Raw genomic sequence first — 26,765 nt, forward strand, 5'->3', positions numbered from 1 at the left:
CGCCTCTGCATCCAGGGCCCACTTGTTCCAGTTGGTGATCACTGCTCATTACTCTCTGTGTGTCTCCCTTCACAGCTCTCTAACAGAGGAAGAGGACAAGAGGGCCTTCCTTATGCCCAGCTACATGCAGGCTTCCAGGAAAGCTGCACCTGCTGGGATTATCCTTTCTACACAGCTATGAAGCCTTTCCCACCTGACCACCCCCCACTTCCAGTTCTTCCTCTGTAAGCAGCACAACTCCTGCTACTCCGCTGTCTGTCATGCAACTTTCAAAAGCACAGGAGCCCAGCTGGGGCTACCAGTCTGAAAACAGGCCTATGTTTGTTTAGGCCTCTATCTCACCCCCCCCACTTCCCCAAAGGCTATTCAATAAAGGCTATAACTTTGCCATGTGTGGTATTTTTTTATTACTAGGGCTTCGCCATGTCCTCCCAATCTCAGTCCTGTTAAGCTGGCCTCAGGACGGGAGGAGGACTAGGAAGCATGTTCCTGTGGGATGAATTTTAATGGATAGGAGAGGATATATTAATTGCAATTTATCTATCCAGGCACCACATGTGTAGGTTGAACAGAGTTTCAAAATCCCATCCTTGGCAGCAAAATTAAAAGCATAGGAATTGGGCTGCAATGTCTTATTTTGGGCAAGTCCAGCTGGCTTTCCCCTTCTTACCCTGCTTAGCAAAGAATCAGCCAACAACTTGCAAAGTTTAAAAATATAATTTACTCACATAATCTTGCATTGGTTCACAGCAATGGCAGTAGTAAAAACTATGGAGGAAAATGATATATATACAATACAACGAGCTTCAGGCATGTGCCTAAAGCTGAAGCAAGCAGAGGCATATCTGCATCCAATGCTGGTCAAAAGAAGAGAGGAGAGAGGAATAGGAAGGACTATATGCTCCTTCCTGTCCAGGAGAGGAAGGGAAATGACACCAATTGTCCTGTCTACCAATTGTATTTCTATGGTCTGAGTATCTGCCTATCAGCAATACAGCTCTGTGGTATTCGCTCCTTCTTTTGCTAACTAGTAAGAATATGCTTTTTTTTAGGTTTGGCTGCTAATCTCCCACAGTTCCTGCAAGAGCTCAGGACTAATGACCCTTTCCACTCTCTGCCTACTTAGACTCCAAGCATCATTAGGGTGGCAGACCTCTCAGACTGTACAGAGGTCATCAATCAGTGGTAGAGAATTCGCTTTGCATGCAGAATGTCTCAATCTCCAGTATCTCAAGGTAGTAATTGGAATGTCCCCTGTCTGAAACCCTGGAGAGCTGCTGCCAGTCAGTGTACACAACTCCAAGCTGAGTGGATCAAGGTTGTGACTCAATATAAGACAGCTTCCTATGTTCCAACTTGGGTTGAGTGCTGCCACCATGATGTATGAGACAGTCAGTTGAGGTGAAAGGACTGTGAGACCTGCTGGGATGAAAGCCAGAAAACTGGGTCTGTCAGAGAATCAGTATAGTGGCAGTTGCTTGGGTTGAGCCTGACATATTCATTCAAAATGCATATATTCTGCTTCATAGCCCTTAAGAGGCTCTCAAAGCAGTTTACAAAAGATCCTCTCATTCAAGTAAGTGTGGTACCAAGGAGCAGAACTAACATGTCCATGCAGACCCTGTATGATTCAGTATTTCGGCTAAGGGATGACAAATGTCCTGTGATGTTCGCTCTGTCATTCCTCCTGGTGCAGTTGGAAATCACATGTTTCCCAAATCCATACCATATGCCAGAGGTAACCGATGCAGTATCCTCCAGAAGTTGAATGGTCAGTGGTCAGGGAAGAGTCCAGCAATGCCTGGAGGACACCATGTTGGCCAGGCCCAGGTGGAACTTGTCCTGTTAGAATAAAGTTATAAACTCAAACACAAAAAAACCTGCTGGTCATTGGCGGAGGGCCCAGCCAGCTTAGCCCACTGTTACAACCACCCCAACCTCAAGCCCTCCAGATGTTTTGGACGGCAACTCCCATCAGCCCCCAGAAGTTATGAACTGAAACTCCTATTAGCTTCAGCCATCATGGCTGTGCTCCCATCAGCTCCAGCATCCTACAGTTGTGGTGGCTGGAGCTGAGATGGGAATTGTAGTTCAAACCATCTGGAGGGTACTGGGTTGGGGAAGGCTACTCTATTATGCATTTCTCAGTTTTCCAAACTAAGCTTTTATGGATTCATTTTCAAAAGAAAAATTTTGAATACAGCAGATATAGGAAGTGTTAGTCTGTGCTTTTGGAAAGTCCATTGTGGTGGCTGCTCCAACCTGCTGAATTTGGCAAATCCTTTGTGTGATGGCTTAAGTTGTTGTGCAGACTCTTGCTGATTTGAAATGCATTCTTGACTCCTATCTTTCTGCAGAGGGGTTGGTTTTTCAAGTTTGAGTGCATGCAATTAATTTTTAAGATAGGAACTTCAGTCTCAATGTCTTGCTAACTTCCATATCAATCAGTTACCTAGAAAAGCATTTGTGTGCTGGTTCTGATGCAGTTGACAATATATTGCAATGGGTCAAACTGGGACAGTACACTCCAGCTCTAAAGCATTTTCCACTTATTCCTTCACCTTCTGTGTCATGGAGCTTACCTGAGGAAGCTTGGATCTCCCTGTACTCCCCTGCCCCCTCAACTCCTGTATTGGGTTTCACATTGTGCAGGGAGGAAGTCCACTGTTGTGAAAGGGGAGAGGTGTTGTCTTTGCTGGTCCACAGCTGTGGCTGGTAGATCTGGCTTCAGATGGCATTCCTTTGCTGTGCATGTTTCTAACACTGTATCACAGAGAGTTCAGGTCTGGGAAATAAAGCTCAGACATTCACACTGGAACATCCACAGGAAGTTAAAATGATGGTGTGCCTTGTAGGTCTGACCTGCTGCAGGTTAGGGTTGACACACCTGTCTGCCTTGAGAAGCATTGACAACAATGCTATGACTTAAATAGACAGCAGAGGGGTGGTTGTGTTGTGCGAACTTCATTCCCTCCCAGTCATTGTGTAGCATGCAGAGCAACTGAGCAAGGAAATCGCAGCCCTCAACAGACTAGCTTAGCAATGCTGTGTATGTCAGAAATTACTTTTAAATGCTTTTGTAAACTTACATAGCCTTGTAGGCCAACTAATGATTTACTATTTCCTTTTAAAAACAAATCCTCAGTTGTCTTTAAAGATACTGCCTTCCAAGTGTGTAATTCTTCTGAGTTATGATTTCCATTACTTGAGTTATGGACCCTCCAAGACCCCATCCCTGCTATTCCTGAAAACCCAATGCTTTTTTATTCTGGTGCTCTGACTCTAGCAATTCTTGGATGGAAGATGAGCCCTGTCAGCATTAACCCACCTGTGAGGAAGGTGATGCAGAACACTTCCAAAGTTGGCCAGTAGACCATAGTTTTCTTCCTATTGACCAAACAACACTTTGGTCCAGTTGCAATAAATCTGAAATGTTGAGAGGTTGTTGAAAAATATTTGAGCTGTTTTGGTTTCTTGAGGGTTTCAAGGCTTATTCTCATTCATTCTCTCTGTCTGTCTCTCTCTCTCTCTCTCTTTATGGCATGGGACCTTTGAGGACCAGGCAAAGGGCCTCATCTCCTCACCAACACACATGCCCAGACAGACACTCTTGTTGTCTAGTTTGGAGGTTCAGTGGAAAGCAACTTGTTCTCTGCCAGCTCCAAGGCTGGGTGTTTCTGACAAGCAGGTCCCTGTTTCTGTTGCCTCTGAATATTTTCCCATAAGAGAGAGCCCTTCTCCTAATCTGTAGGAAGCTTTGTTTGTTAAAGCAGAAGCTTTCCTCTTAAAGAACCTATTTATTTTTCATTGGATTGTGTGTGCTTTTTTTCAAACAAGGATTCTTACAAGTCGCTTCACCATCCATTTGGCCAGATTTATTTTCTGCTAGGTTGAGAATCAAGTCTCTTTCCCTCCGCCTCCACTGGAAAGAGGGAGAATGTGAAAAAAAAGAAAAAAAAGACTTTTGCATTGTGGTGATTGGCACAGCCTGTGAATCAAGGGTCATTTTGTGTAGCTGTTTCTTTTCAAGCATTCTCTCTCTCTTTCTTTCTTTCTCTCTCTCTTCCCCCTTCCATGCACAATCTATTCAGGCTGGAAGCATTCTTTCTTTTCAGAGTCTTTTCTGCCTCTCTCTCTCTTTTCCCCCTCCTTTATTTTTCATCTCTTTTCATTCTGTTTCCCTCCACCCCACCCCCCAGAGGCTCTTTTTTCCCCTTTCCTCATTCCTCTATTCAGTTCCCTTTTTTTTTTGGTTGCTTCTTTTAAAATAGCTTTTCTATTTTCAGAGAGGACAGGGAACATGTAGGAAGAGAAGTCGTTTCAGAAAGGAGGAACCTGAAAGTCTTTCTCCATTTATTTCAGCAAACGTTGTTTTTCAAGCAAGAGAACCAAGGGCGACAAAAAGAAACCCATCTTTATTTTGTTCCCACAAACAGCGCAGCCCCAAACACCCCCCAAAATATTCATAAGTGGTCACATCTCCAGTAATATGCTAAAATACTGGCAGCTTTGCTTCTTTATTATGTTGCCCTGGGCATTTTGGTGCAGAGACTAGAAACACAAGAGGCATGGCTGCTTTCCTGGATAGACCCCATTGATGCCCCTCTTTGCAACTTCAGACATCACCCATTTCTTTTAGCTCTGCACCAAGGGTTGTGGGGTGCAGGGCCCCCTTGGGTGCTGGCTGCTGCCTTTAGAACAATTTGTCCTTCATGGTGAACCTTCAGCAGGGAGCTTAGGAGATCTCTGTGCTAATGCAGAGAACAATTTTGTGGAAAGCAGCAATGAAGACTTACAGTTGTGTAATCTCAAGTTTGTAGATCTCTAGATGTGCATTGCTTAAAGCCAATAGCCACGTTAACTAGCCCCCAATAGCCACGTTAATCAGAATTTTTGAGCTCTGGCAGGATGCCACGAATACAGGCCCTTTGTTCATTACGACTTCCCAGCCTCTTATCTCCTGAATTTCATTGTTGAATTAGTGCCTTTTAGTAGTAATTGTCTTCTGTAGTATTGATAACACTTTGCTTTGGGGAAAGAGTGTGAATTCTCCATTCCTGCTGGAGAGGATCAGGCTTGCAGGTGCTGGAAGGAGAGGGATAGTCAAGGGCAGCAAACTGCAACTCAAATACTTCTTCCTGTGCCATTAGAGAGAAACCGAGTTCTTCTGTGAAAGCCTATGATACAAGAGTGCCTGGCCCTTTCTCAGATGGTTCTCCTATGGCAACCTTCCCTAAACCAGTGGCTTCCCCATGCCACCTCCCATCAGCTCCAGCATCACATGGCTGGACTGGCTGGGGTTGCAGTCCTACGTCAATTCCTCAACAAGAGATGGTTGGTCAAGAAATGAAGACAGGAGTCATCCAGTAGACATGGATTTCCAAAGAGAGAAGTGGAACAAGTCTTGGGAGCCAGAGTGTTGGCTAGGTAAACCTCTGGCCCAGTCCATCAAAAGCCAATTCTCAGGTGCTTATGCTTTTATTCGTGTCAGGGCATAAAAAGTCTGAGGGGGGCTGATGTAGATGCTTGTTTTCTGTGATGGAGATACTCTCAAAAGTAGGAGGGTTGAGAGAACCTGCTTCAAATGAAAGCAAAGGTACAGATGACTAGGGAATAGGGACACACCTGTCTGGAATCCAAACCTGCACCTGGGTTGGTTGTATGGCGATGGTGATGTGCCTGCTTCTGTGGGAAGCAATCTTGGCTGTCCCTGCGTAGCAGTTGGATCTGGTTGGTTTCTTGAAGGTTGGCTTGGTGTGAAGAGTGTCCCCTTCAGGTAGGAAAGTGGGTCTAGGTGTGGGTGGTCAGCCACACACTTTGGGGATTAAAGAGGGAGGTAGCCAGTGAGAAGGGACTCCATCCAAAATTCATACACCTTGCAGAGCCTGGCTTTGAAAGTTTCTTCCACCCACCCACCGAAATATGTGATTCAGATCTAATGTCACCTGGAAGCTGAGATGGGACATTAGAGGAGATGGAGGTGGGTGAGAGAGCGGGGTTGGAATACAGAAGGAGATTAGGAGATTGATGAAAGTGAGAGAGAAAGAGAGAGGAGATAAGAGAGGCACACAGGACTGAACTATCAAGCTGAGAGAGGCGTTGCCAGGGAAACGGAAAGAATGAGGGAGAGAGAGAAAGATGGAGAGAAGAGGCAAGAATCAGAAATGGAAGGGAAGTGAAAGGGAGGGAGGGAGAGCAGGCAATGGATTTTAAAGGGTGAATGAGAGAAGCAGATGGATTTTAAAGGCTGAAGCGGCTGGACAGGCTGACACACACACCCCAACTAAAAAAAAAAGCTGCCTATGCCCACAATCAATAATTCTAGGTGGGCTACCCTCTGGCACCTTTGCTCAGGATTGCTACCATTCTGTGCCCAGGACATGCCGGCTGGCACAGAAGTGGCTGCCATCATGGCCAGTCTCCAGTTTCAAGGCTGCCTCCTGTGTGGAGGGAATCAATACTGTTGTTCCCCTTTGCCTCTACAGCCCATTGACATGAAAGTGTGCTTAACAGGGGCCCTCCTTGCATTGTGGTGGAACTTGCATGCAAAATGGGTCAGGCACGGAGGCCAGCCTGCAGGTCACTACATGGCCTTCTCCTGCTTGTCTCTGGGTGACCTGATGGGCCCCTTCTTGGCCCTGCTGCGCTCATTGCCGCCTCCGCCTCCTCTAATCCTCCCCCATACCCAGCCTCCTTCCTTCCTTCTCTCTTCCTTTCTTCTCCTTTGCCTGCCAGCCCCCTCTTCTCTTCTCCTTCCTCCTCTCTCCTTCCTGCCTCCTCCCCTCTCTCCTTTGTTTTGGCTGCCTCCATACACTGCTGTCTCCTTCCCCCTCCTCCCCCCACCTGCCTCTTGCTATCTTTCCCCCCTCCATTTCCTCTTTTTGTCTTCCCTTGTTCACATTTCTTTTCTCTGCACCAGCCATCCTCACCCGCACAGGGTCTAAGAGCGTGCAGGCAGCTCTGGCGGAGAATGAGGTTCATTTATTTCCAGTGGTTCAAAAGTGGGAAGTTCTGAGGTTGTTCTGTCTAGCTGTTCCCTTTGCCTCAAGGTTAGTCCAAGCCTGGCTTGTCTTTCTGCTATGCACCCAGGAAGACTGGCTTTGTATTTCAGGCGAGGAACAGTTATTCTGGCTCTTCTGGTCCTGCTAGCCCCATACTGGGGGAAGGAGCAGTATTCCCCACCCCCCATGCTCTCCTCTCTCTGGCTTAGCTTTCTGGTGCTTCCCAGTCACACAAAAAGCACACACTGAGAGGGGGGGTCCTAGGGTTCTAAGGGCTGCCTCCAAGGTCTGAGTCCTGTCTGGCCCTGCTTGCCACCTTCACAACCAAGGAGGCTGCTGTGCCCTTTCTTGTAGAAAGGAATCCAGCCCAACCTGGTGGGTGACAACATCCCAATACCTGGGGAGGTGCAGCCATCAGACTGCCTGCTCTTTCTAGAAGGGCAGAATTTGCCACATTTGGGGAGGCTCCTGACCTGGCATGCAGAAGCCTTCCCCCCAGGTATTGGATAGAAGGCCACAAGGTTTTGCTACACCCTGAGCCCTTTACAATAAAGAATAAACACAGCGCAACTTAGCCATTGTACAGGGCTCTATGGAATATTTGGTTTCTGCTATTTGTAAGGATACAAATGTCTGGCCTGTCATCCGGCCACCACCACCATCCCTCATTCTGCCAGGGAAGCACACCCATCTTTAGATTGCAGGTTTTGCTCCAGTTTCAGGAGTGCAGAATATCTGTTTAGCTCCCAAACATGGGGTGCTTTCAGGTTCTAAGCTCTGCCCTTTGGTGTTCCTTTCATTTTAAAGGATGTGTCCAGAGTAGATGCCGCTTTCCATTGCCATGATTTTCCATTGCCGGCCAACTGGGTTCTCTCAGCCCACAGCCCTCTGCTTGGCCAACAGGGTAATGGCTTCTCTTTCTCCCTTTTGTTCCTGCAGACAACAGAAGCTGTCCTTGATGGTGTGAGCCATGGACCGCTTTGCCCACTCTGGAACACAGACAGATGCCGTGGTGGTGCTGTCTCTGGCCCAAGCAGCTGTCCTGGGCTTGGTGACTGAGAACGAGTTTTTTGGTGCCACCGTCAGCCCCGGAGGTTTCTTCTCCAGCTTCACAGGCAGGCTCGACGGCATGTCCATGGTTGAGTTGAAGCAGCCAGAAAACCATTGCCCTCTGGAGAATGAAGGCCAAGGTCACATCGAGCCAGCGGAGGAGGATGAAGCAGCAGAGGCTTCCTTCGGGAAACATGCCCGGAGGAGGAAGCGCCCGCCTGTGAGGCTGGTGCCAAAAGTGAAGCCCGAGAAGGGGGAGTGGGGGCAGGAAGACGGAGCTTACGAAGCATCAGTAGCAAGTGAGGGCAAGGAGGAGCAGATGGGCAGCCACCCTGTGAGCCTGGAGGAGTCACCCTGTGAGCAGACGGTGCAGAGCAGTGCTACCAAGATGATAGATCTCAGCACGTTCAACAGGAAGCCTCGACGCCTGCGGCAGCTGCGGCAGCAAGCTCCAGAAGAGCTGTCCCTGGGCGGGTATGAGGAGAGGCTCCCAAGCACCCCACAAGCCAGCCTGGACAGCACTCCGGGGAGTGCAGAGGCCTTCTCCAGTGACTGCGGCTTCCAGGCTGGTGCTCCTCCTCCCTTGATCAATCTGGAGCATCCTGTACCACACTCTCCTCCGGGGCAGGGCAAGAGCGAGCTGGGCTTTGTGTGGCAGGAGCCCCTGGACTTTGAGGCGGAGGCCCATGGCGAGCACAGCAAGAAGGTTCAGCTGGACCGCCTGGACATCAACGTCCAGATAGACGACTCTTACCTGGTGGAGAAGCGTTGGCAGTGCCGCCTGTGCGAGAAGTCCTACACGTCTAAGTACAACCTGGTGACGCATATCCTGGGCCACAATGGCATCAAGCCCCACTCCTGCCCGCACTGCAGCAAGCTCTTCAAGCAGCCCAGCCACCTGCAGACCCACCTGCTCACCCACCAGGGCACACGGCCCCACAAGTGCCAGGTGTGCCACAAGGCTTTCACCCAGACCAGCCACCTCAAGCGCCACATGCTGCTGCACTCCGACATCAAGCCCTACAGCTGCCGCTTCTGTGGCCGCGGCTTCGCCTACCCCAGCGAGCTGAAGGCCCACGAGGGCAAGCACGAGAGCGGGCGCTGCCACGTCTGCGTGGAGTGTGGCCTGGACTTCTCCACCCTCACCCAGCTCAAGCGCCACCTGGCCACCCACCAGGGGCCCACCCTCTACCCCTGCCCAGAGTGCAACAAGTCCTTCCATTACCGCAGCCAGCTGCAGAACCACATGCTCAAGCACCAGAACGTGCGGCCCTTCGTCTGCACCGAGTGTGGCATGGAGTTCAGCCAGATCCATCACCTTAAGCAGCACTCGCTGACCCACAAGGTAGGCCAGGCAGCAGAGTGCCAGGTTGAAGGGCATGGGGGGGGGGCTGTTGGGTAACCAAAGCCTTTTTCCCATCCATGGCTCTAAGGGCTTTTATAGAGGAGTGTGCAGTGCCCTGAAGGGGTATCCAAAGGGCTTCACCTTAGCTGGCTTGCTCTTTTTGTTGTCCTTGGTCACCACAGACCTGGATTCTGAAAAAGAGGCCTTGCCACAATTTGGGTTAAAACAGCTTCCATAGGAGGGAGGGAAGGAGTGGGGATCCAAAATGTCCTGGTCTCTTCCCCCTTGCTCTGAAATCCCCCAAACACTACTGAGCATGAAATCACCATGGTTACTGTCCTCCTTGGCCAAAGTGGGATTGGGTGGTACCTCTTGGCTGCAATGAAGCCTTGTTACCTGCCTGCTGTTGTCTTCAGGGCGTGAAAGAGTTCAAGTGTGAAGTGTGCGGGCGAGAGTTCACGCTGCAGGCCAACATGAAGCGCCACATGCTGATCCACACCAGTGTGCGCCCCTACCAGTGCCACATCTGCTTCAAGACCTTTGTGCAGAAGCAGACACTCAAGACCCACATGATCGTCCACTCGCCCGTCAAGCCCTTCAAGTGCAAGGTAGGTGGCGGAAGTGCAAAGAGCAGAAGCTGCCGCGGGTGGTGGAATATGAAGAGCCTGCTGCCAGTGCAAAGCGGAGTGGCAGAGCCTGCAAAGACAGGCCAGACTCAACTCCCAGAGGGGCAGTGGTCATTTCCAGAACACATTTCCCACATGAGCAACTGGATGTCCAAATATCCACCCTCCTCTCAAGCACAGCTTAGTCATTCCGGTTTTGCCAGCTGCCTAGACTGAGCCCGGAAATTATTTTGCTGAGAGCTTTCAGAGCTGAGTGTGGAGTGGATCCTGGTTCTTGGCCGTTGGCCTGGAAGGGGAACTGGGGTGGATGCAAGCAGGTGAATCCCTCCCCTGCTGCCCACAGTCCAAGCTGCACCAGCCTCCGCCGACAGGTGATCCTCTCCCTTTCCCACCCCACCTTCCGCAGGTGTGTGGGAAATCCTTCAACCGCATGTACAACCTCCTGGGCCACATGCACTTGCATGCAGGCAGCAAACCCTTCAAGTGCCCTTACTGTTCCAGCAAGTTCAACCTGAAGGGCAACCTCAGCCGGCACATGAAGGTCAAGCATGGGGTGATGGACATCAGCCTGGACAGCCAAGGTAGGTGGGGAGGGAGCTGAAGGGATGGGTCTAAGGCATCCTACCCCGCCCCCCAGAAGCCCTGAAAGGCAGAGGCAGCATTCTAATGCTGAAAGGCTGCACTGCAGCTCCCTCTGCAGGCTATCTTGGCTTGCTGGCAAAGGAGGCTGTGATGGCCAGTGCTGAATCCACATTGCCTGCCATTGCAGCACTACCGCCCAGGTGCTGCTCACTTCTTGTCCTGTTGTCCTCTCAGATCCCATGCTGGAGCTGGCAGGTGATCATGCAGAGCTGGATGGACAGCAGGAGATGGAGGACTACGAGGAGGAAAACTCGTATGACTATGGGGTGATGGGGAACCCTGCCAACGAGTCTGCCTTGACCGAACACGCCATGAAGGAAATGGCCTACTACAGCATGTTGTAGCCTGGGGCAGACTGGGTGAAGAAGGGGACATGCAGCTGCTTCCACCCCCTCCGAAAAGCTCTGTTCGGGCAGCACAGAATTTGATACTCTTGCCCTCTTCAGCCGTTTAGTCCTGCACTGGATCTGTGGAAGTCTTTCTGCCACCAACCCTTGACTGGGCTCTGCTGCTGGGCTGGGCTGGCAGTACTTTTCTCTCCCGCTTGAAAGGACCAGGAGGGGGCAGCACTTGCCTTAGACTACCTCCCACAGCACCTTGCACCCAGCACAAAGAAGCAGAAGGCCTTGTAGTGGTGCTGATAGGCCAGGACCAGCCAGGGCTCAGTGCTACAGACACCAGGCTGTACTGCAGAGCCAAACTGGATCAGCTCCTGTATGTTTCTCTTACAAACTACCTCTGCCCTGCGCAAAAAGAAAGAAAGAGGGGGACACACAGCAGGGTCTCTGCCCCAAAACCAAATGGGTCTTGAGTGCCCCTTTGCCCATCCCCTATCCCTGGCAGAGCAGTCAAGCCAGCCTGCTGTGGAGAACATCCCTGTGCAGCCTGTGGCCATCTTAAATTATTATGTCATTTCCACAAGGTGTCCCACTTGTGCATAGATCTACTGTGTTTATTTTCTGTTCTGAAGAAGTTCGGCAATAAAGGAATACTCTTTCGAAGAAGGGCCAGATGAGTTGGTGCTGAAGCAAAAGTTGGGGTGTGTGGGGAGAGGTTCGAGGGGGGCTGAGACTTGCCTTTCCCCAGAAAAGAGTCACCATAACAGGCAGTCGACACTGGGAAGCAATAAAAGCAACAAGCCATGTGTAAAAGCTATAATTTAATAGCTCTATTTGGCACCATGAGGCCCAAACCACAGTACATAAATTACAGCACAAACCATTATGACCGCCTGGCAGGGGGTGGGGGGTCCAGCACTGAGACCTTCCCCCAAGCCAGCAGTAGCAGCAGGTGGGACATGTTATTGGAGCCCAAGTAGGGCGGCTAAAAAGGTTTTTAAAAAACAACCAGGTTACAAAAATGTCTCTGGTTGACAGTACAAACAGCCATAATTTGTTCTGTTAAAAATGAGGCAATCCCCTTTCCTTCATCGTGTGCCTCCATGCTATGCTGTGCCCTCCTCCGCCCACTACCAGCACGTTCCAGCACCCTCCTATTTGCCCAGAGCTTTGTTCAGGTTGTTCTTGATAGCTTCCAGGAAGTCGGTGGTGTTCAAATAATGCTCGTTGAGCTTCACACTGAAAATGCACAAGGGGGAGGGGGAGCATGAGAACTTCAAGCCGGTGGCAAGTTGTGCTTCCTCAACTCGTGAGAGAGAAGGTAGGAGCCACAGGCTAGCCCTGCAGCAGCCCAGGAATACTCACTTGTTTAATCCATGAATGCAGCCAGCCAGATCCTTTGTCATGGCACCACTCTCCACCGTCTCAATGCAGACCTTCTCCAGAGTCTCACCAAACCTGGCCATGGAAAAAAGAACAGCCTCTAGCACAGGAGGAAAAACAGCAAGGCCCAACATCTCCCTGCAGCCTCTGACTGACAGGCCAGGCCCAGCCTCACTCTTGTTTTGCAGAGAGCAAAGCTTGTTTGTTTTCTCAGTCTTGCTGTGCTACTGCCGTTATTTGATTTGTGCATCACTTGTTGAAGCAACTAGCAGATGCAGCGATATGCAATATGGAGTGTGCCAACAACACGCTTGACGCTCACCTTCAAGCAGGTTTTTCACAACACCTTCCAGGAGCCCTGCCTTTCCTTCTTCAGGGTCCCCCTTTCCCCCTGGGGGGTCCAGGGCACTCTCCCATTACAGTATCTGGGTCATTCTTATGGCTGTACTTCAAAAATCTCTGTCGTGAGCCTGACATAATTGCAGCCCTATTCCCTCCCCGCCAACTTGCTCTCCCACAGCAATGTTGTATTTCATGCTGCTGGGCAGTGGCCCTTACTTGATGAGGTCAGCGTTGCTGTCCAATTTGCCTCTGTGCTTCAGGCCTCCTGTCCAGGCAAAGATGCTTGCGATAGGGTTGGTACTGGTGGGATTGCCCTGCATGGGAGGAAAACAGGTAGGCACAGTTAATTGCCAGCCAGTGCTACAGAGGCAGCAGACCAGCAAGCATTTAGCTTGAGAGAGGGAGAGACCTGTGTCCCTCCAGGGGCTGTTGGACCCCATCAGTCTCTGTTAGCGTGGGCAATACTTAAAGAGACTTAAAGCAACATTAGAGGACTACAGTTTCCCTATCCCTAGTCTGGTGAGAATGCAGATGCAGTAAGTTGGCCAGAAGAGGGCGCTCACATCCCTCCCACTGGTCTATTTCATTCATTTATTTTATTGGCCATATTTATATCCTCCAATCACAGTGTTCACTGGGCAGCTTACAGCAATAAAACATTAAAATAAAATGGCAAAACTATAATAAGCAGCATAATTTCAGCAGCAACAAGCAAACTAGCACATCTTCACTAAAAGTACATGGTGAATCTAAGACTCAGTGGATTAAAAGGGTAAAGCTATTTAAAGCCTGGGAAGCTGAAAGGGTCTTCACCTGGTACAGAAAAGAGTGAGACAATATGGCTAAAGAAGGGGCCAGGTGAGCCCCCTCCTCCACAGCCACCCAGTTGACCCACCTTCTGGTGCTCCCGGTAGTGGCGTGTAACAGTGCCGTGAGCTGCCTCCGCTTCAATGGTCTTCCCATCCGGGCAGACGAGGACGGAAGTCATGAGGCCGAGTGAGCCAAACCCTAGAAAAAAAGCCAAACTCCTGTTGGCTGTCTCTGCAACAGCAGCTTTCCACACCGTCCTCTGTGGGGAAGGGGAGGTCCCTGGGCCACTTTGTTCCTGTGCCTATGATGTGCTCCCCTCTGGAGCATGGGGTACCTGGCACTCTATATCAACAGATTAAAGCTGACTCGCAAGGAAGGAAGAAACATCTGAATTCTCCAGCTTCACCATCAGTGGGGCATCTGATCTGCCACCTCCACTCTGCAGAACAGACAACTGCAGCAGAGCTGGAGAACAGCCACAGGGAGAGAAAAGCCCATCTCCTGAAATGCTAGTCAGAAGGGCAGGAAGCGGGATGTAAAATGGTCTGGCTTTGCCTTGTGCAGTCTCCCTTCTGAGAAACATTAATCTCACGAAGACCTCAGCAACATTGCTTCCCCCCTTGAGAGCAGAAACCTGCCCTTTTGAGTGCTATTCAGTCTTGGAGAAAGGCAATAGCTCAGTAGCAGAGTGAGTGCTTTGCGCATACAAGACCCCAGGTTCCATCTCCAGAGAGGGCTGGGAAAGGCTCCTGGTGAGGTGCTGCCAGTTAAGATGAACCAGTGGCAGCTCCCTACATGGGAGGGTCTAGCCCCCTGAAGTGCCCTGGTCACACAGGAAGCCATGTTCTGCGGTGCTATCGCAAGAATAGAGCAAACTCTTTCCCCCTGCTTTCCGGTCCCTACAAGTTGCAAGCCCAAGTTGCAAGCACACACACCACTTGCAGCCTTTCACAGCTGCCCTCTCCCCTGCCCAGCGCCGCACCTTGGGCCAAGATGTCAGACTGGACATCTCCATCGTAGTTCTTGCACGCCCAAACAAAGCCACCTGCGGATTTTACCACCTGGGCCACCATGTCGTCAATGAGACGGTGCTCGTACCAGATCTTGAGCTTGTCAAAATCAGTCTTGTAGTGCCTGGCAGTGGAGAACAAGAGGTTACTTATTCATGCAGCACCAACCCTCTAATCCTCCTCACACAGCACCTCCAACCCATCCCAACAGGGAGGTGCTCTGGCACTTAGGATCTCAGCAGGCAATGCTGGGTTTTGGGGAAGGTGGGAGAAAGCAACTCCCACCCACAGCTTCCTGGCTTAGGCCAAGAGGTGGGGTCAGAAGGGCTCACTTTTCAAAGATCTCCTGGAAGGTGTCCTTGAACCGCCCATCGTAGGCCTTGAGGATGGTGTTCTTTGTGCTCATGTAAAGGGGCCACTTCTTTTGGATGGCATACTGGAAGCAGCTGTGGGCAAAGCCTGAGATGGACTGCAAGAGAAAGACAGGGCCCTCAGTGGGACATGACCCAGAAGCAGCAGCCTGCAGGAGCTGCCACCTTGCTATTCAAAGGGGAGCAGCAGGTCCCCAGGATGCAGCAGCCAGCCTCGCCCCATGGAGGGGACCCAGGAAGCAACTAATGCAGGGGTCCAGCTGCCATTGCCCTCACCTCATCTGTATTGTACATGCCCATGCCGACGCCTCCGCCGGGGAAGTTGTACACCTCCCACTCCTTGACTCCGCTGCCATCCTTGGGAGTGAAGACCATCTTAAACGTCCCTGACTTGTCCACAACGAAGTCTGTGGCTCTATACTGGAAAGCAGAAACCCACATGTTAGGAAAGCCCAACAGTATCAAATTCCCCACATCAAACCCCCTAATTAGCCCCATGCTGGGGCCTGCTCCCTCCCAATGTATTCTGTAGCTAGGATCCACAGTACCGTCCTGTAGAAGAACAAGGGGGGAGCCTTTGGAATCCTTTGGGTTTACCCCACCACCTGTAGGAGGCAGGAGCAATTTGAGCTGAACTTCTAGCTTCTAGACTGGCCCTGTTTCATGAGCCCCTCACAAAGGGATTGGGTTTTTCCAGTTAATTTCGGTTTTTATTTTTCTCTGCTTACAGAGAAACCCACCTCCTCCACACACCCTAGAGAGGGACATAGGTTTTTTAACCACATGGGTGAAGGTGGAGGAATTTGGGGGCAAAGATGCCTGTCTGTCCCCCCCCCCAGTTATGACCTGCCCCTGGGAGGTTCAAGGGAAACTGAGCCAAAGGAAGTTATGGCAGTAGCTGGGCATTTACAGTGACCATGCATCCTTCCTCCACCATACCATGCTCATCACCCACAGCAGGGCTTTCCAGGCTGCCAAAGGGCCTGTTTGTTCCCTGCACATTTTTTGCAAAGTCTGCTTTACAGAGAGCATGGAGGAGTCAAGTTCAAGGCAGCTGGTCTCTCCTCCTGAAGATGGGAGGAGCCAACCCCAAAGGATTCCAAATGTCCTCCTCACTTCACTGCAGAACAGGGTATTTACTATAAAAAATTCTAGTTTTTTCTCTTCTTATTCTATTCCTATAGAAGATTATACAGCATTTGAATTTAGGGCAGGTATTTAAACCAAGTACAGTGGTACCTTGGGTTACAAACACTTCAGGTTACAGACTCTGCTAACCCAGAAGTAGTACCTCGGGTTAAGAACAGAAATTGTGTGGCGGCAGCAGCAGCAAGAGGCCCCATTAGGTAAAGTGGTACCTCAGGTTAAGAACAGTTTCGGGTTAAAAACGGACCTCTGGAACGAATTAAGTTCTTAACCCGAGGTACTACTGTACCTAGTACTCAAGGATGAAGGAGATTTATCAGTGAGGTTCTTTCAAAGCTTTCTGTACTCTTGCCATCACTTCCTGACGCAGCCAGCAGGATTCCAACAACATTCCCCCTGCTACTCCTGACTTTGTGCATGCCTGTCTTAGGTGGGGAGCAGATTGGAGCCAGACAGATAATCAAAACACAATTGCCAAGGGATAAGAGAGACTGACTGGCCCTGCTCTATCCCAGAGGGTTTGTAGAGAAGAGAATGCTCTACTCTCCCAGTTGTACATCCCACCTTGTTCCCAATCCAGCTGCCCATCCACCCACCCACTCTCCCTTCCAACCCACCTGATCACCATGGGCATGCCTGCCAATGACAATGGGCTTTGTCCAGCCGGCGATCAGGCGAGGAATGTTCTTGCAGATGATTGGTTCTCTGAAGACTGTCCCACCCAGGATGTTCCTGATGGTGCCGTTTGGGCTCCTCCACATCTTCTTTAGCTTGAATTCTAGGGGAAGTGTGGAGGGGAAGAAGATGTAGTTAGGTGCAGAGCAAGAGACCAATGGTGGCAGTTCAGCAGAGTGCATCTGCTTTGCACATAGAAGATCCCTGATTCAATCTCAGGCTCCATCTCCAGGTCTCTTGCCTGAACCCCTGGAGAGCTGCTGCCAGTCAGTGGAGCCTGTTACACCAAGAGTCTGACTCAAACAAGGTAGTTTAATGGCTCCTTGCCAATCCACTGCCTTAGCACCAGCCACTCCAGCCATCCCAAGAGAAAAGAGGAACATTCCCCACAAGAAAGTGAGCTGCAATCTGGGCTGAGTGACTTCCTCTTGGGAGAGGGGACCTGGAGCGCAGGTCATGCCAGATTCCTTGAACCCAGCCATGGGCATTTCCCATGTACCTTCCACGCGGGCTTCATCGGGGGTGATTGTGGCACACTTGACAGCCACGCTGTATTTCTGGGTGGCCAGGGCAGAGTCTATGGTGACCTGGTCATCCGTCTGGTCCCGATTCGGCAGCCCCAAGTCAAAGTACTTCAGCTGGACATCTACGTTGGGCAGGATCAGCTGTGCCGGGATGGGAGGAAGGCAGTGAGGACAAAGGTATGTAGATGCAGACCCCGCAGTAGAGATCAACACGCCACTGAGCAAGAAGGCCCATCAGAGACATGCCCCAGAAAGCTTCCACGCACTACCGTTCCTGTGCATGCAAAAAGTGCACTTAAAAAATTAATAATAATTACATGTTATTCACACAATTTCCCTCCTGTTGCAAGAGTGGTGTCTTCTCCAAGCTCCATTTGGTCTGTGGGGAAATGGGACACTAACCTGCCCCAGCCTCCCCACCTCCAAACCTGGTGCCTTCCAGATATTTTGGACTACAACCCCCATCAGTCTCAGCCAGTAAAGCTCTGCTTCCATCGGCCCCATCATCATGCAGCCATGTTTGCTGGGACTTAAGGGAGCTGTAGTCCAGAAGAGCTGAAGGGCACCAGGTTGGCAGGGGCTGCCTGACTTTATATAACTCATTCATTGCTGCATCTGCAATACGGCTGTGTTAAATGTCATCATCTGGTTTACCTAAGATATATCCCAGGATGTTGAAAATTGTAAGGAGAAAACCCTGGCTCTCTCCCCACATCATTCATAATGTTATAAATCTCTTATCATACTTCCCCTGGGATCTTTTTCAAAGCTGAGAAGCCCAGACCGCCTTAGCCTACTGGAAGAAACATCTTCCAGTCCTCTAACTTTCTATTGCCCCTTTCTTCACCTTTCCACAAACTGTGAGCATTTTACAAACATGACTGTGCTACCAATGTACAGGCCATCAACACGTGGTCCTTGCTGCTTTATTCCCAGCCCCTCGGATCCAAAACTTCCAGGTACCTTCTCCTTGATGCCAGCCCAGATGATCCGGGTCATCTCGTCACCATCCATCTCCACCACAGGGTTGGCAACTTTGATCCTTTTGTCAGCATCTGTGGAGAAATGTCAGAATGCTGAAGGGACACCAGAGGCAACCTCCAGCACCCAAACAATTGTGTGATGTGGGCTGTGCCAGGGTGCAGCTGCTAGAACCACTGGAAGAAAAACCCCAGGGCCTTGGCGTGTGTCTCTATCCCAGCACACCACTCTCAAAACAAATCCTTGTTGGGGTCTAGAGACTGATAAACTGCCTCCCTTGTGGAAGCTGCCTGCACTTCTCCTGCAAGCCTTTCCCCCTTCGTGTATGTAAACAGCAACTGACGCCGGTGCTTCTTAAGAATCTGAAGTATTTCCCCAGCTCTACTGAGAATAGGCACAACACAGAGTGGAGCTAAAGCAGTCAGGCCAAGGTGCCTGCTGTGTCTACCCTGTGATTGACCCTGGCAGGAGAGAAAGTGAATTAACTGCTGCCCAGTGGCTCTCTAACTAATCCCAGCTGAGCCCAAAGCCCTGCTGACTTTCACAAGCCATAATCCAAGCACATTCGCCTGGGGTGAGGCTCCTCCGCTGGGGATCTGCCCGCAGCCCCTTTTCCACAGACTGGACCTGCAACTCCACTGCTCCAGCCAGCCGGTCAAGGGACAAGGTCACCCTCAGAGGACAGCAGGGGAGCAGCAGGCACACCCTCCCTCTGCGGCTTCCTCCCTGCCCCTCGGAGAGTGAGCTGGCTGGCACGGCTCTCCAACAGGTCCTGGAGCCAGCTGCTAGCTGTTCAAAGCAGGAATGGCAGAGCAGGGGGCAGCTAAATCCTCTGTTGGAGATCCACACACAGAGGAAGGAAAAGGAGTCTTGGTCAAGCTGGAAAGAGGCCTCCTCAGGGGCTTAGCCTTAGGGTGTGCATGGGGGGCTGCGGGTGGGGGGTGGGGAGGTCTTCCATGGCGACACAGAAGCAAAGCAACTGCCGGCCTACATTCCCAGGCCTGGCACAGCCTCAATGAGTCAAGCACGTATATGCAGACAGGGTCTTAATGCCCCCTCCAGGCCAGCTGTGCGCTGTGCCAGTTTCTGCTCCATGCAACAGGAACCCGCCAAGCTGGCAAGCCTTCTGCCCGCCAACCCCCCCACCCGGGCCACTTTCGAGACGGGGCAAAAGAGGGGCTGCCATGTGGGCCTCGCGTCCCCCAGCTACAGGTCTCCCAGGAGAGACAATCTGCTCTCCTCCTCCAAGTCTCCCGGTGCCCCGAGGCGGGCAAAGCCGCCTTGGCCGCCCCGGAGTTAAGCAAGAGCGGCTCCACCCGAGGCGGCTCTAAATATAGTCCCTGGGGAGGCCCAGCATGGCAGGCGGGGCCGAGCGAGCCCAGGCGCAGAGTAAGGCAGCCGGCGGGGCCCGGCGGGGCATCACAAGGTCACCGGCGGACAGGGGGGTCGGGGCGCTCCAGGACCCTGCCAAACAAGGGCACGGCCATGGCGCCGGGCATCTTGGAGGGGGCGAACGCCTGGCCGGCTTCTCCGGGGCTAGAGAGGTGGCTCCCGTCGCCAGGCCTTGGGAGGGGGGCAGCGCCGGGACCCTCTGCTCGAACCACCCCCCTCTTTCCTCCTCCCCCCCCCCCCCGCCACTCACAGTGCCGGTGCGGCGGGCGCTGCGAGACGCTAAGCACCGGGAGCAGCGCGGCAGGAGAGCGGCCCAAAGCGGCCGAGGCGACGACCGGAGCAACAGCGCGGAGGTAGTGGGCCATCGTGGCGGCGGACGGAGGAAGAGGAAATGGAGGACGTGCAGGCGGCAGTGGCGGCGGCGGCGGCGGCAAAGAGGAGAAGCCGAGCAGCCGAGGCGCGCCAGGCGGAGCAGATGGAGCGGCCGCCCGCCTGCCCTGCCCCCTAAGTCCCCGCGCTTTGGGAACCTCCCCGTCGGGGCGGGGCGCCGAGGTCCGAAGCGGGACACCCGGGAAATGGACACGCAGCGGCAGCAGCCATTGTTCTTTTCCTGCCCCTTTGGCTTCCGTGGGTGCCACGCTCTTGCCCTCACTTGGGCGACAGCATCTCCACTGCCTCTGTTGCCCGCACCCCCCCTCGTTACAAATGTGGCCTTCGCGGGGGCGCTGGGCGGTGGGGTGCCCTAGACGCCCAGCACGGAGGGATACCCAGCTTACTCCCCACTGCTTCGCCTTGTGCTTGGGTAACAGTAGCTGCAGCCGCCAGACAGGCGGGCGGGAGCGCCAAGGCCAGGCCTGGCTGCTGATAAAAGACATCCATCGAGACGAGAGGCGAAGGCCAGCTTCCCAGGATGCGCTCCTGTGCTGGACGTGGCCTGTCTGGGCCGCCGTCGGGGCTGAAGGGCATTGGCAGAGCCGGAGGGCATTGCGCCATTTGTTTGAACACTGACGGCAGCCGCCGGTCGCCACTAATCCAGGAGCTCGCAGCAAGTAGCCCCGAGGAAGAGGCCCCGGAGCAAAGCAGATCAGGGTCCAGGCTGGGCTGGAAGGGCAACCTTGGCACCCCTGCCTTGCAGGGTGGTGCCCAAGCGAGAAGCCCCGTGGGGACTTCCTACGAGGGCCCTTCCTTCCATTTCGCCTGGAGGTGCAAGAAGCCCTCTTGACAACCCAGCCAAAGGGAGGGGGGAGCCCCTTTGGGAAGGCAGGCACTGGGCCTGGAGGTTAGTACCCATGGGCATGGTGGGGGTCAGAGCTGGCACTGAGCACAGTGCAATCCAAGCAGCCCTTGCTTTGTTCTCAGCTTGAACCACCCAGGGTCAGCACTGGCTCAACACAAAAACAGCCTGGCTGCTGGATCAGTCCAAAGAGGGGCCACCCAGAATCCTGTCCTCGTGGTGGCCAACCAGATACCCCAAAAGGAAGGCCACAAGCAGACCATGTGTGCACTTGTGATCCCCAGCAGCTGGCATTTAGAGGCACCCTGCCTCCAGCAGTGGAGGTAGCGCAAAGCTATGCTCCTCTTCCTTGAATTTCTTTAATCCTTGTATCTGTGGTCAGCCTCAGTTGGAAGACATCACTGTTAAACATCTGTTAGTCTGCCCCTTATATAGAGACCCAAAAGATCGTTTTCTGAAACCTTTGTTCACAGAAGCAAGCAGGTGCATCCCGGCAGAAACGGTCCAGTTTCCATTGGGTGACAATAATAGTTTTGTAACACACAGTGTGGCCCTCTATCCAGCAGCTGCAAATAACTATCAGGAAAAGGGAGTTCAATAGAACACTATAAAGTTGTGGTGAGGTTTAATTTGAAATCAAACTGGATTTGAGTTTGTGGGTGTATCTGGCAACCTCTGTCTTACATCACTGATGTTGCCTCATATTATGGATGTATGATCTCTATTGTTTTATTGGGACTGTGGCTGCAGGTTTCTAGCCTTTGGCTAGAACAATAAACTTTGATTGACTGACACAGCTGGGACCTGACATGCTCTCAGGGCAGAAACACAAGAAAGGAGTCACACAAACACACTCACCAGCAACACCACCAATCAGGAAGCAGGCCTGCCAAGACCACCCCAGCTTGAGTTTGGGGAGAGAGGAGGAGATGCCCCTCTGCCCTCTTGGCTGCAAGGCCTCAGCCAGCAGAGCAGTTGAGCAATTTAGACTTTGGACTTAATTCAGTTTAATTCTGCCCATCACCCCCTTTAGAGCTGTGTGCTGACTGTGTATGGGGTGGTGTTGTCCTGCCCATTCTGCCAAGTGGGGGCTTCTGCCCCAAAGCTCTGCCTCAAGGGCACCATATAGCTGACCCCTACACCTACACCCATCAAAGTGGAGCTGGGGAGTCCAGCAGCATGTAGAGGGCCAAAGGCCTGGTGGAGATGCCACTAAGTTTGATGGACCAATGTTCTTGACTAGATCAGAGGCAGCATGCATGGACTGCAACTCCCATCAGCTCCAGGCATAATGAGGCAACAGTGAAGGATGATAGAAGTTGTAGGCAAAGGTCTGCTTTGGAGGTTCCCCCTTACCCAGCCTCGCCTACCCAGTGGTTGGCCAGTTGGACATCCCCCTGGGGAAGAGAGGAGAGGGGGGCAGGAAGGCTAGGGGGCACCAGGGCAGAGCCAGGGTTCCTTGTGTGTGTGAGAGAGGGAATCTCCAGGGCTGTGGGGGTCACTCAGTCTGGGCTCCACTGGCTCATGCTGAGTGTGAGCACTTGTGACAATAGAATATAACTGCTTCTTTCCTACATGCTCAAAATTCCTTGACCTTTTCATGCATGAGCAGACCAGCCGTCTGTTCTTAGGGTGCTTTCAGTTCTCTGTAATGGATTCCCATCCTTTAGGCTACCTATCTGTGAAATGGGTAGATGTCTTCTAGAATGACTGTGCATAAGACTGCACTGGACCTGCAGCTTGACATGCTATTTGCTGCAGCGCTCACCAGCTGCTTGAGACACCTGCGCTGGGCTCACTCATAGTTGCTACTCATGAGACAATTGGCATCTGAACTGTGTTGGGTGGATGTGCTGCTTGGCCATTGGAGATTAGAAAGAACATGTTTTTTGGCGAACTTCATCCTTGAAGCACCAGCCTCTGCTTCTTGCCTCCTGGGCATGGCTGGTTTGCCCTGAGCCACTGGGCTGCTCCCCTGGCGGCATGCTGGGCTCCAGGCTAGAATTACTTGGCAAGAGCTGGCCACTCTGGCCATGACTGGCTTCATCTTAGAGGAGGCCTCCTTGGTGCTGGACAGGCTTAGGCAATGGATCCAGGAAGGGAGAGGGCTCATGTGCTCGAATCCTTCTTTCAGGTTTCCCACCAGCATCTGGCTGGCTGCTGTGAGTACAGGATACAGGACTACATGAGCCAATTTGGCCTGATCTGGCAGTTTCTTCTTATGTTCCTAGTATTCTTTGATTGACTGAGCCAAGGAGCCAGACCCAGAGGCACACCAGGAGGCCAGCCTGTTTACCTCCCCTACTTAGGAAGAGGCTTAGTACTGCTCTCCTTCTCACTTGGGCCTCCTTGACTCTGCTTCCCACGGGGCAGGAAAGGGTGTCAGTTTGGCACCCTGGTTGGTTGCAGGCAGGGTTGGGCACCCTTCCATGCAAACTCTGCATTTGCCCAGGATCCCTTTCAACAGCAGCTGTGATCTTCTGGAATTGCCAGCCTCGCCAACTTTCAGACAAGATCTTTTAATTGAGCACAGACTTGATGACTTAACAGACATTAAAACACAAAGTTTCCTCATAATTACGGCGTGTAAAATCTTCTCATGGGTTGCAAAAGTTGTCTTGTTGGATTTAGGCACCGCCTAGACTGTGGTCCTTTGCAGACCGCAATGTGCTTTTCAGGCAGGCCTGGAGAGACAATATGTGTCTCTCAGCTCCAAGATTAGGCATATTGCATGTTTAGGAGAGGGTGAAAATGGAGTGGCTCTGGCTGCAAAAACAATCCACCCACCCCTTGTGCCTATACACAATGTGTGGCATTGCACAAGTTGGCTCTTCTGACATCTCTCACAGAGTTAGAGTGAGAAAACAGAAAGAGAACTTGAGTGGAATCTACACACATATTTAAAAAAAACAAAAAAACACTGTGAAAATGCTTTTTTAAAAAACGTTTTGAAAAATACATTGAATTTGCCATAGCTCACTGTTGCCATCTAGTGTCACACAACACAATTAAAAAGTTTTATTTGCAGCTGCGCAGCTGGAGTCGTAGCTCTTGGCAAGACCCCTGAACCTATTGGAGCAGGCTGCATACAAACCCCCTGCTTCTGGACAAACCGAAAACTCACAGGTGTCTAAATCTGAGGCCCGATTTGAGCTTGAGGACCCTGGCCAAATGGCCATCCTGCCTGCCCCCCCCATCACCCTAATTGGCCCTGATTGTAAAAAGATGCAGCCACTCACCAGTAGCAATGAGGTCTAGATTCTGGCATTTCTTCTTACCTTCTACTTACCTGTGGTGCAAATATATTCTGCACTGCATCAGGTACCCAGAGCCTGAGGTTGCATCTGCAGCATGGACAGATTTGCAGGGTCTGTAGGTCCATGTGTGTTTATGGTACAGAAGCAAATACACTAGCTTAGATCCAATGAAGCCATGTTTGTCTCTTGGACAAACGAGGCAAGATTGCAACTTTTTTTATGTGCAGATATTTATAAAGATTCTCTCTCTCAAAAAACCCCCACCTATGCTGCTTGCTAAGGCTCATGCCCATATGGCAATGCTTTCAAAAGCAGGATGGTTTAAACAGAAATGTGTCAACTGGATTACAGAGGTTGGATGGCCTCCTGTCAGGGATTCTTTAGCTGTGATTCCTGCATTGCAAGGGGTTAGACTAGATAGCCCTTGGGGATCTATTTCAACCCTACAATTCTATGAGTCTATGATCTGGGCTTGGAAAGTTCAGTTTTGGTCCCATTATATAAATGAACCAATTTATTTGGGATTGAGATTGGTGACTAAAAGTTGCTAGTCTGCATTAGAGTCCTCTTGTGGTTCTTACTGTGTCTTATTGCTGCATGGTGATTTTATTTAATTTTTGTCATTGGCATCTGTGTGTTCCAGACTGGAAGAGAGGTGGGAAGGAAAAGTCACAAACAAGCAGAAATAATCTCAGAAGCTTCATGGGGGCGGGGTATTGACCAGTGAGAATGAACAGACACCCAAATGCAGAATAACCAATGGTCAGGGGAGATGGGAATTGTTGTCCAAGAACATCAGAAGAGCCCGCACAGGATACCCCTTCCTACCCAAAGGGCTCCCCAGACAGAAAGGAACACCTGAAAAAAGGAGAAACTAAATACTTAGTGGGATGGAATGGGACATAGCATCAGTTGGAGAGCAGAGGAGGAAAGAACAGCCCAGGAAACAAGCAAACAAAGCTAACCTATGACTTCTCTTGAACTTAAAACACATGATAAGCTTCTAAGCTTGACCACTCAGACAGCAGTTAAATGAGGTCCAGGCAACTCTTAAACAAACTGCAAACATAGGAGATAGCACAGCTGAGCTGCAGAACAAAGTACACGATGCGTTGTAAAAATATAAATAAAGAGTATCTCAAACAAGAAGACCTTGAAAAAGATGGCCACCAAAAGCTTCATTTTCCGACTTTGCTAAAGCAATAGTAGGTTCAGGCACAGAAATCTCCCTTGGAAGTTGACTTGCCAGCTCCTGGAACTGGAAGAAATGGGCAAGGCCCCCATGCACTGAAGGTAAGTCCTGAGCAGGCTTGGAAGCTGGTGCCACTCTTTGCCCCTGAGCCTTGACACGACTGCGGCCTCCACAGTAAAGCATACGCCATCTTTCTCCTCTCATGGAGAAGCAAAGATCCCAGTGGAGGGGACTTGCAAGATTTATGCACAATAAAACAAAGGAGACAATATTAGCTGAAGCCAGAAAAAATATGCTCACTCAAAGAATTGATTCTACAAACTCTTTATTCCTGAAAAATATTTTTATACCACCCTTCATTAATAATACCATGGTGGTTCAAAACAATGCAATTATATTAAAACTGGTACATTAAAATATATACAGTAATAAAATACATCACAGGCCAGCCAGATGCCACCCAAAAATGCCTTCTGGGGTGACTTCAGCAAGCAGGAAAAGCCCATCAACGCTGGTGCCTTATTTCAAAGGAGAGGCTGTTCCAGAAGCTGGGTGCTACAACAGAAAAGTCCCTTATTTGGGTTGTTGCAGGAAGGATCTCAGCACATACCCAAGACAAGCTCATCCAAGGATCCTTGCATTGGGCTGGTACATACAGGAGAAGGCCTTCCTTCAGGTACTCTCACTTCATTTATAGGGCTTTATACACCAAGAACAAGAAAGATAAGCACAATATTTAAGGAAACAGTTTATCATCATCATCATTATCCACTTTGCATACAGAATGTCCTAGGCTCAATCTCTGGTGGCATTTCCAGGTAAGGATGGGAGAAAACCCTGCCTGAAACCCTGGAGAGCTTCTGCCAGTCCATGTAGACAGATGGAACAATAATCTGGCTCCGGGAAGGACACTTCCTGTGTCTCTGTTACTTTCTCTCTCCCTGTTCCACCTTTTGCTTTACAACCGGCCTGGTTTTCTTGGCTGGTTTTCTTGGCATAATTCTTAGTGGGTTTGAGCTGGAAGCCAAAGACAGTCAATGTCGCTTTCCTTTCTTCTGCTGCTGGCATTTTGCCGAGGAACTTCACTGGAACAGACACCTGTCCTTGTAGGGCATGGGTCGGCAAACTAAGGTACGTGGGCCAAATCAGGCCCAATTGCCTTTTAGATCTGACCTGCGGAGTCTGGGAATCTGGACAACTGGCATAGCGCGTGAGTGCGCATGATGGTTTTTGCGACTCAGCCAGGCTCGAGGGTCAAAAGTGAGGCGAGCGGCTGCTCAAGACAAGCCCCTTCTTCGTCCATCGCGCACACACAGCAGTCTTATCTTCCAGGGTGGGGGGTGGGGAAGAAGGAAAAGGAGCCACAGTTTGGATTTCCACCATGGAGCTGCTGGCAACTGACCTCAGGAAGGGCAGTTGCAGCAGCAGGGGCTCGGAGGCGCCTCA

At 51.1% G+C, this 26,765-nt stretch overlaps 3 protein-coding genes across 5 annotated transcripts in view; 2 read left to right on the forward strand and 1 right to left on the reverse strand.

The window, feature by feature from the left end:
* The window catches only part of ZNF710 (zinc finger protein 710), a 22,728-nt gene extending 11,058 nt beyond the window's left edge, over positions 1 to 11,670 (forward strand). For all 3 annotated transcript variants that reach the window (XM_083586564.1, XM_083586565.1, XM_083586563.1), the window contains 4 exons: positions 7,941 to 9,396; positions 9,813 to 10,004; positions 10,429 to 10,603; positions 10,839 to 11,670. In XM_083586564.1, coding sequence (XP_083442690.1) covers positions 7,972 to 9,396; positions 9,813 to 10,004; positions 10,429 to 10,603; positions 10,839 to 11,008 — 1,962 coding nt within the window. In that variant the 5' untranslated portion in view covers positions 7,941 to 7,971 and the 3' untranslated portion in view covers positions 11,009 to 11,670. The remainder of the gene's footprint in view (positions 1 to 7,940; positions 9,397 to 9,812; positions 10,005 to 10,428; positions 10,604 to 10,838) is intronic.
* A 140-nt stretch (positions 11,671 to 11,810) lies between these two features.
* IDH2 (isocitrate dehydrogenase (NADP(+)) 2) lies at positions 11,811 to 23,442 on the reverse strand. Its single transcript, XM_083586584.1, has 11 exons — positions 19,887 to 23,442; positions 18,227 to 18,318; positions 17,239 to 17,404; positions 16,682 to 16,842; positions 15,195 to 15,338; positions 14,880 to 15,016; positions 14,520 to 14,671; positions 13,623 to 13,735; positions 12,944 to 13,041; positions 12,368 to 12,460; positions 11,811 to 12,241 (listed from the first exon to the last, which is right to left on the reverse strand). The coding sequence occupies exons 1-11, from the start codon at positions 20,509 to 20,511 to the stop codon at positions 12,157 to 12,159; spliced, it is 1,866 nt and encodes a 621-aa protein (XP_083442710.1). The 5' UTR covers positions 20,512 to 23,442; the 3' UTR covers positions 11,811 to 12,156.
* A 1,716-nt stretch (positions 23,443 to 25,158) lies between these two features.
* SEMA4B (semaphorin 4B) overlaps positions 25,159 to 26,765 on the forward strand; it is a 40,117-nt gene continuing 38,510 nt past the window's right edge. The window contains exon 1 of the mRNA XM_083586393.1: positions 25,159 to 25,420. The gene's annotated coding sequence lies outside the window, so the exon portion shown is untranslated. The remainder of the gene's footprint in view (positions 25,421 to 26,765) is intronic.

This window comes from Podarcis filfolensis (assembly GCF_964270895.1).
Source record: "Podarcis filfolensis genome assembly, chromosome: 14".
Taxonomy (NCBI): domain Eukaryota; kingdom Metazoa; phylum Chordata; class Lepidosauria; order Squamata; family Lacertidae; genus Podarcis; species Podarcis filfolensis.

Excerpts from the sequence above, each read along its gene's own strand:
- IDH2 (XM_083586584.1), bottom strand. The coding sequence starts at position 20,511 with ATGTCTTTTATCAGCAGCCAGGCCTGGCCTTGGCGCTCCCGCCCGCCT. Across the intron at positions 17,405-18,226 it reads GGGCTGGCATCAAGGAGAAG|CTGATCCTGCCCAACGTAGA; the intron begins GTACCTGGAAGT and ends ATCCCGGCACAG. Across the intron at positions 15,339-16,681 it reads GGCATGCCCATGGTGATCAG|TATAGAGCCACAGACTTCGT; the intron begins GTGGGTTGGAAG and ends TCTGCTTTCCAG.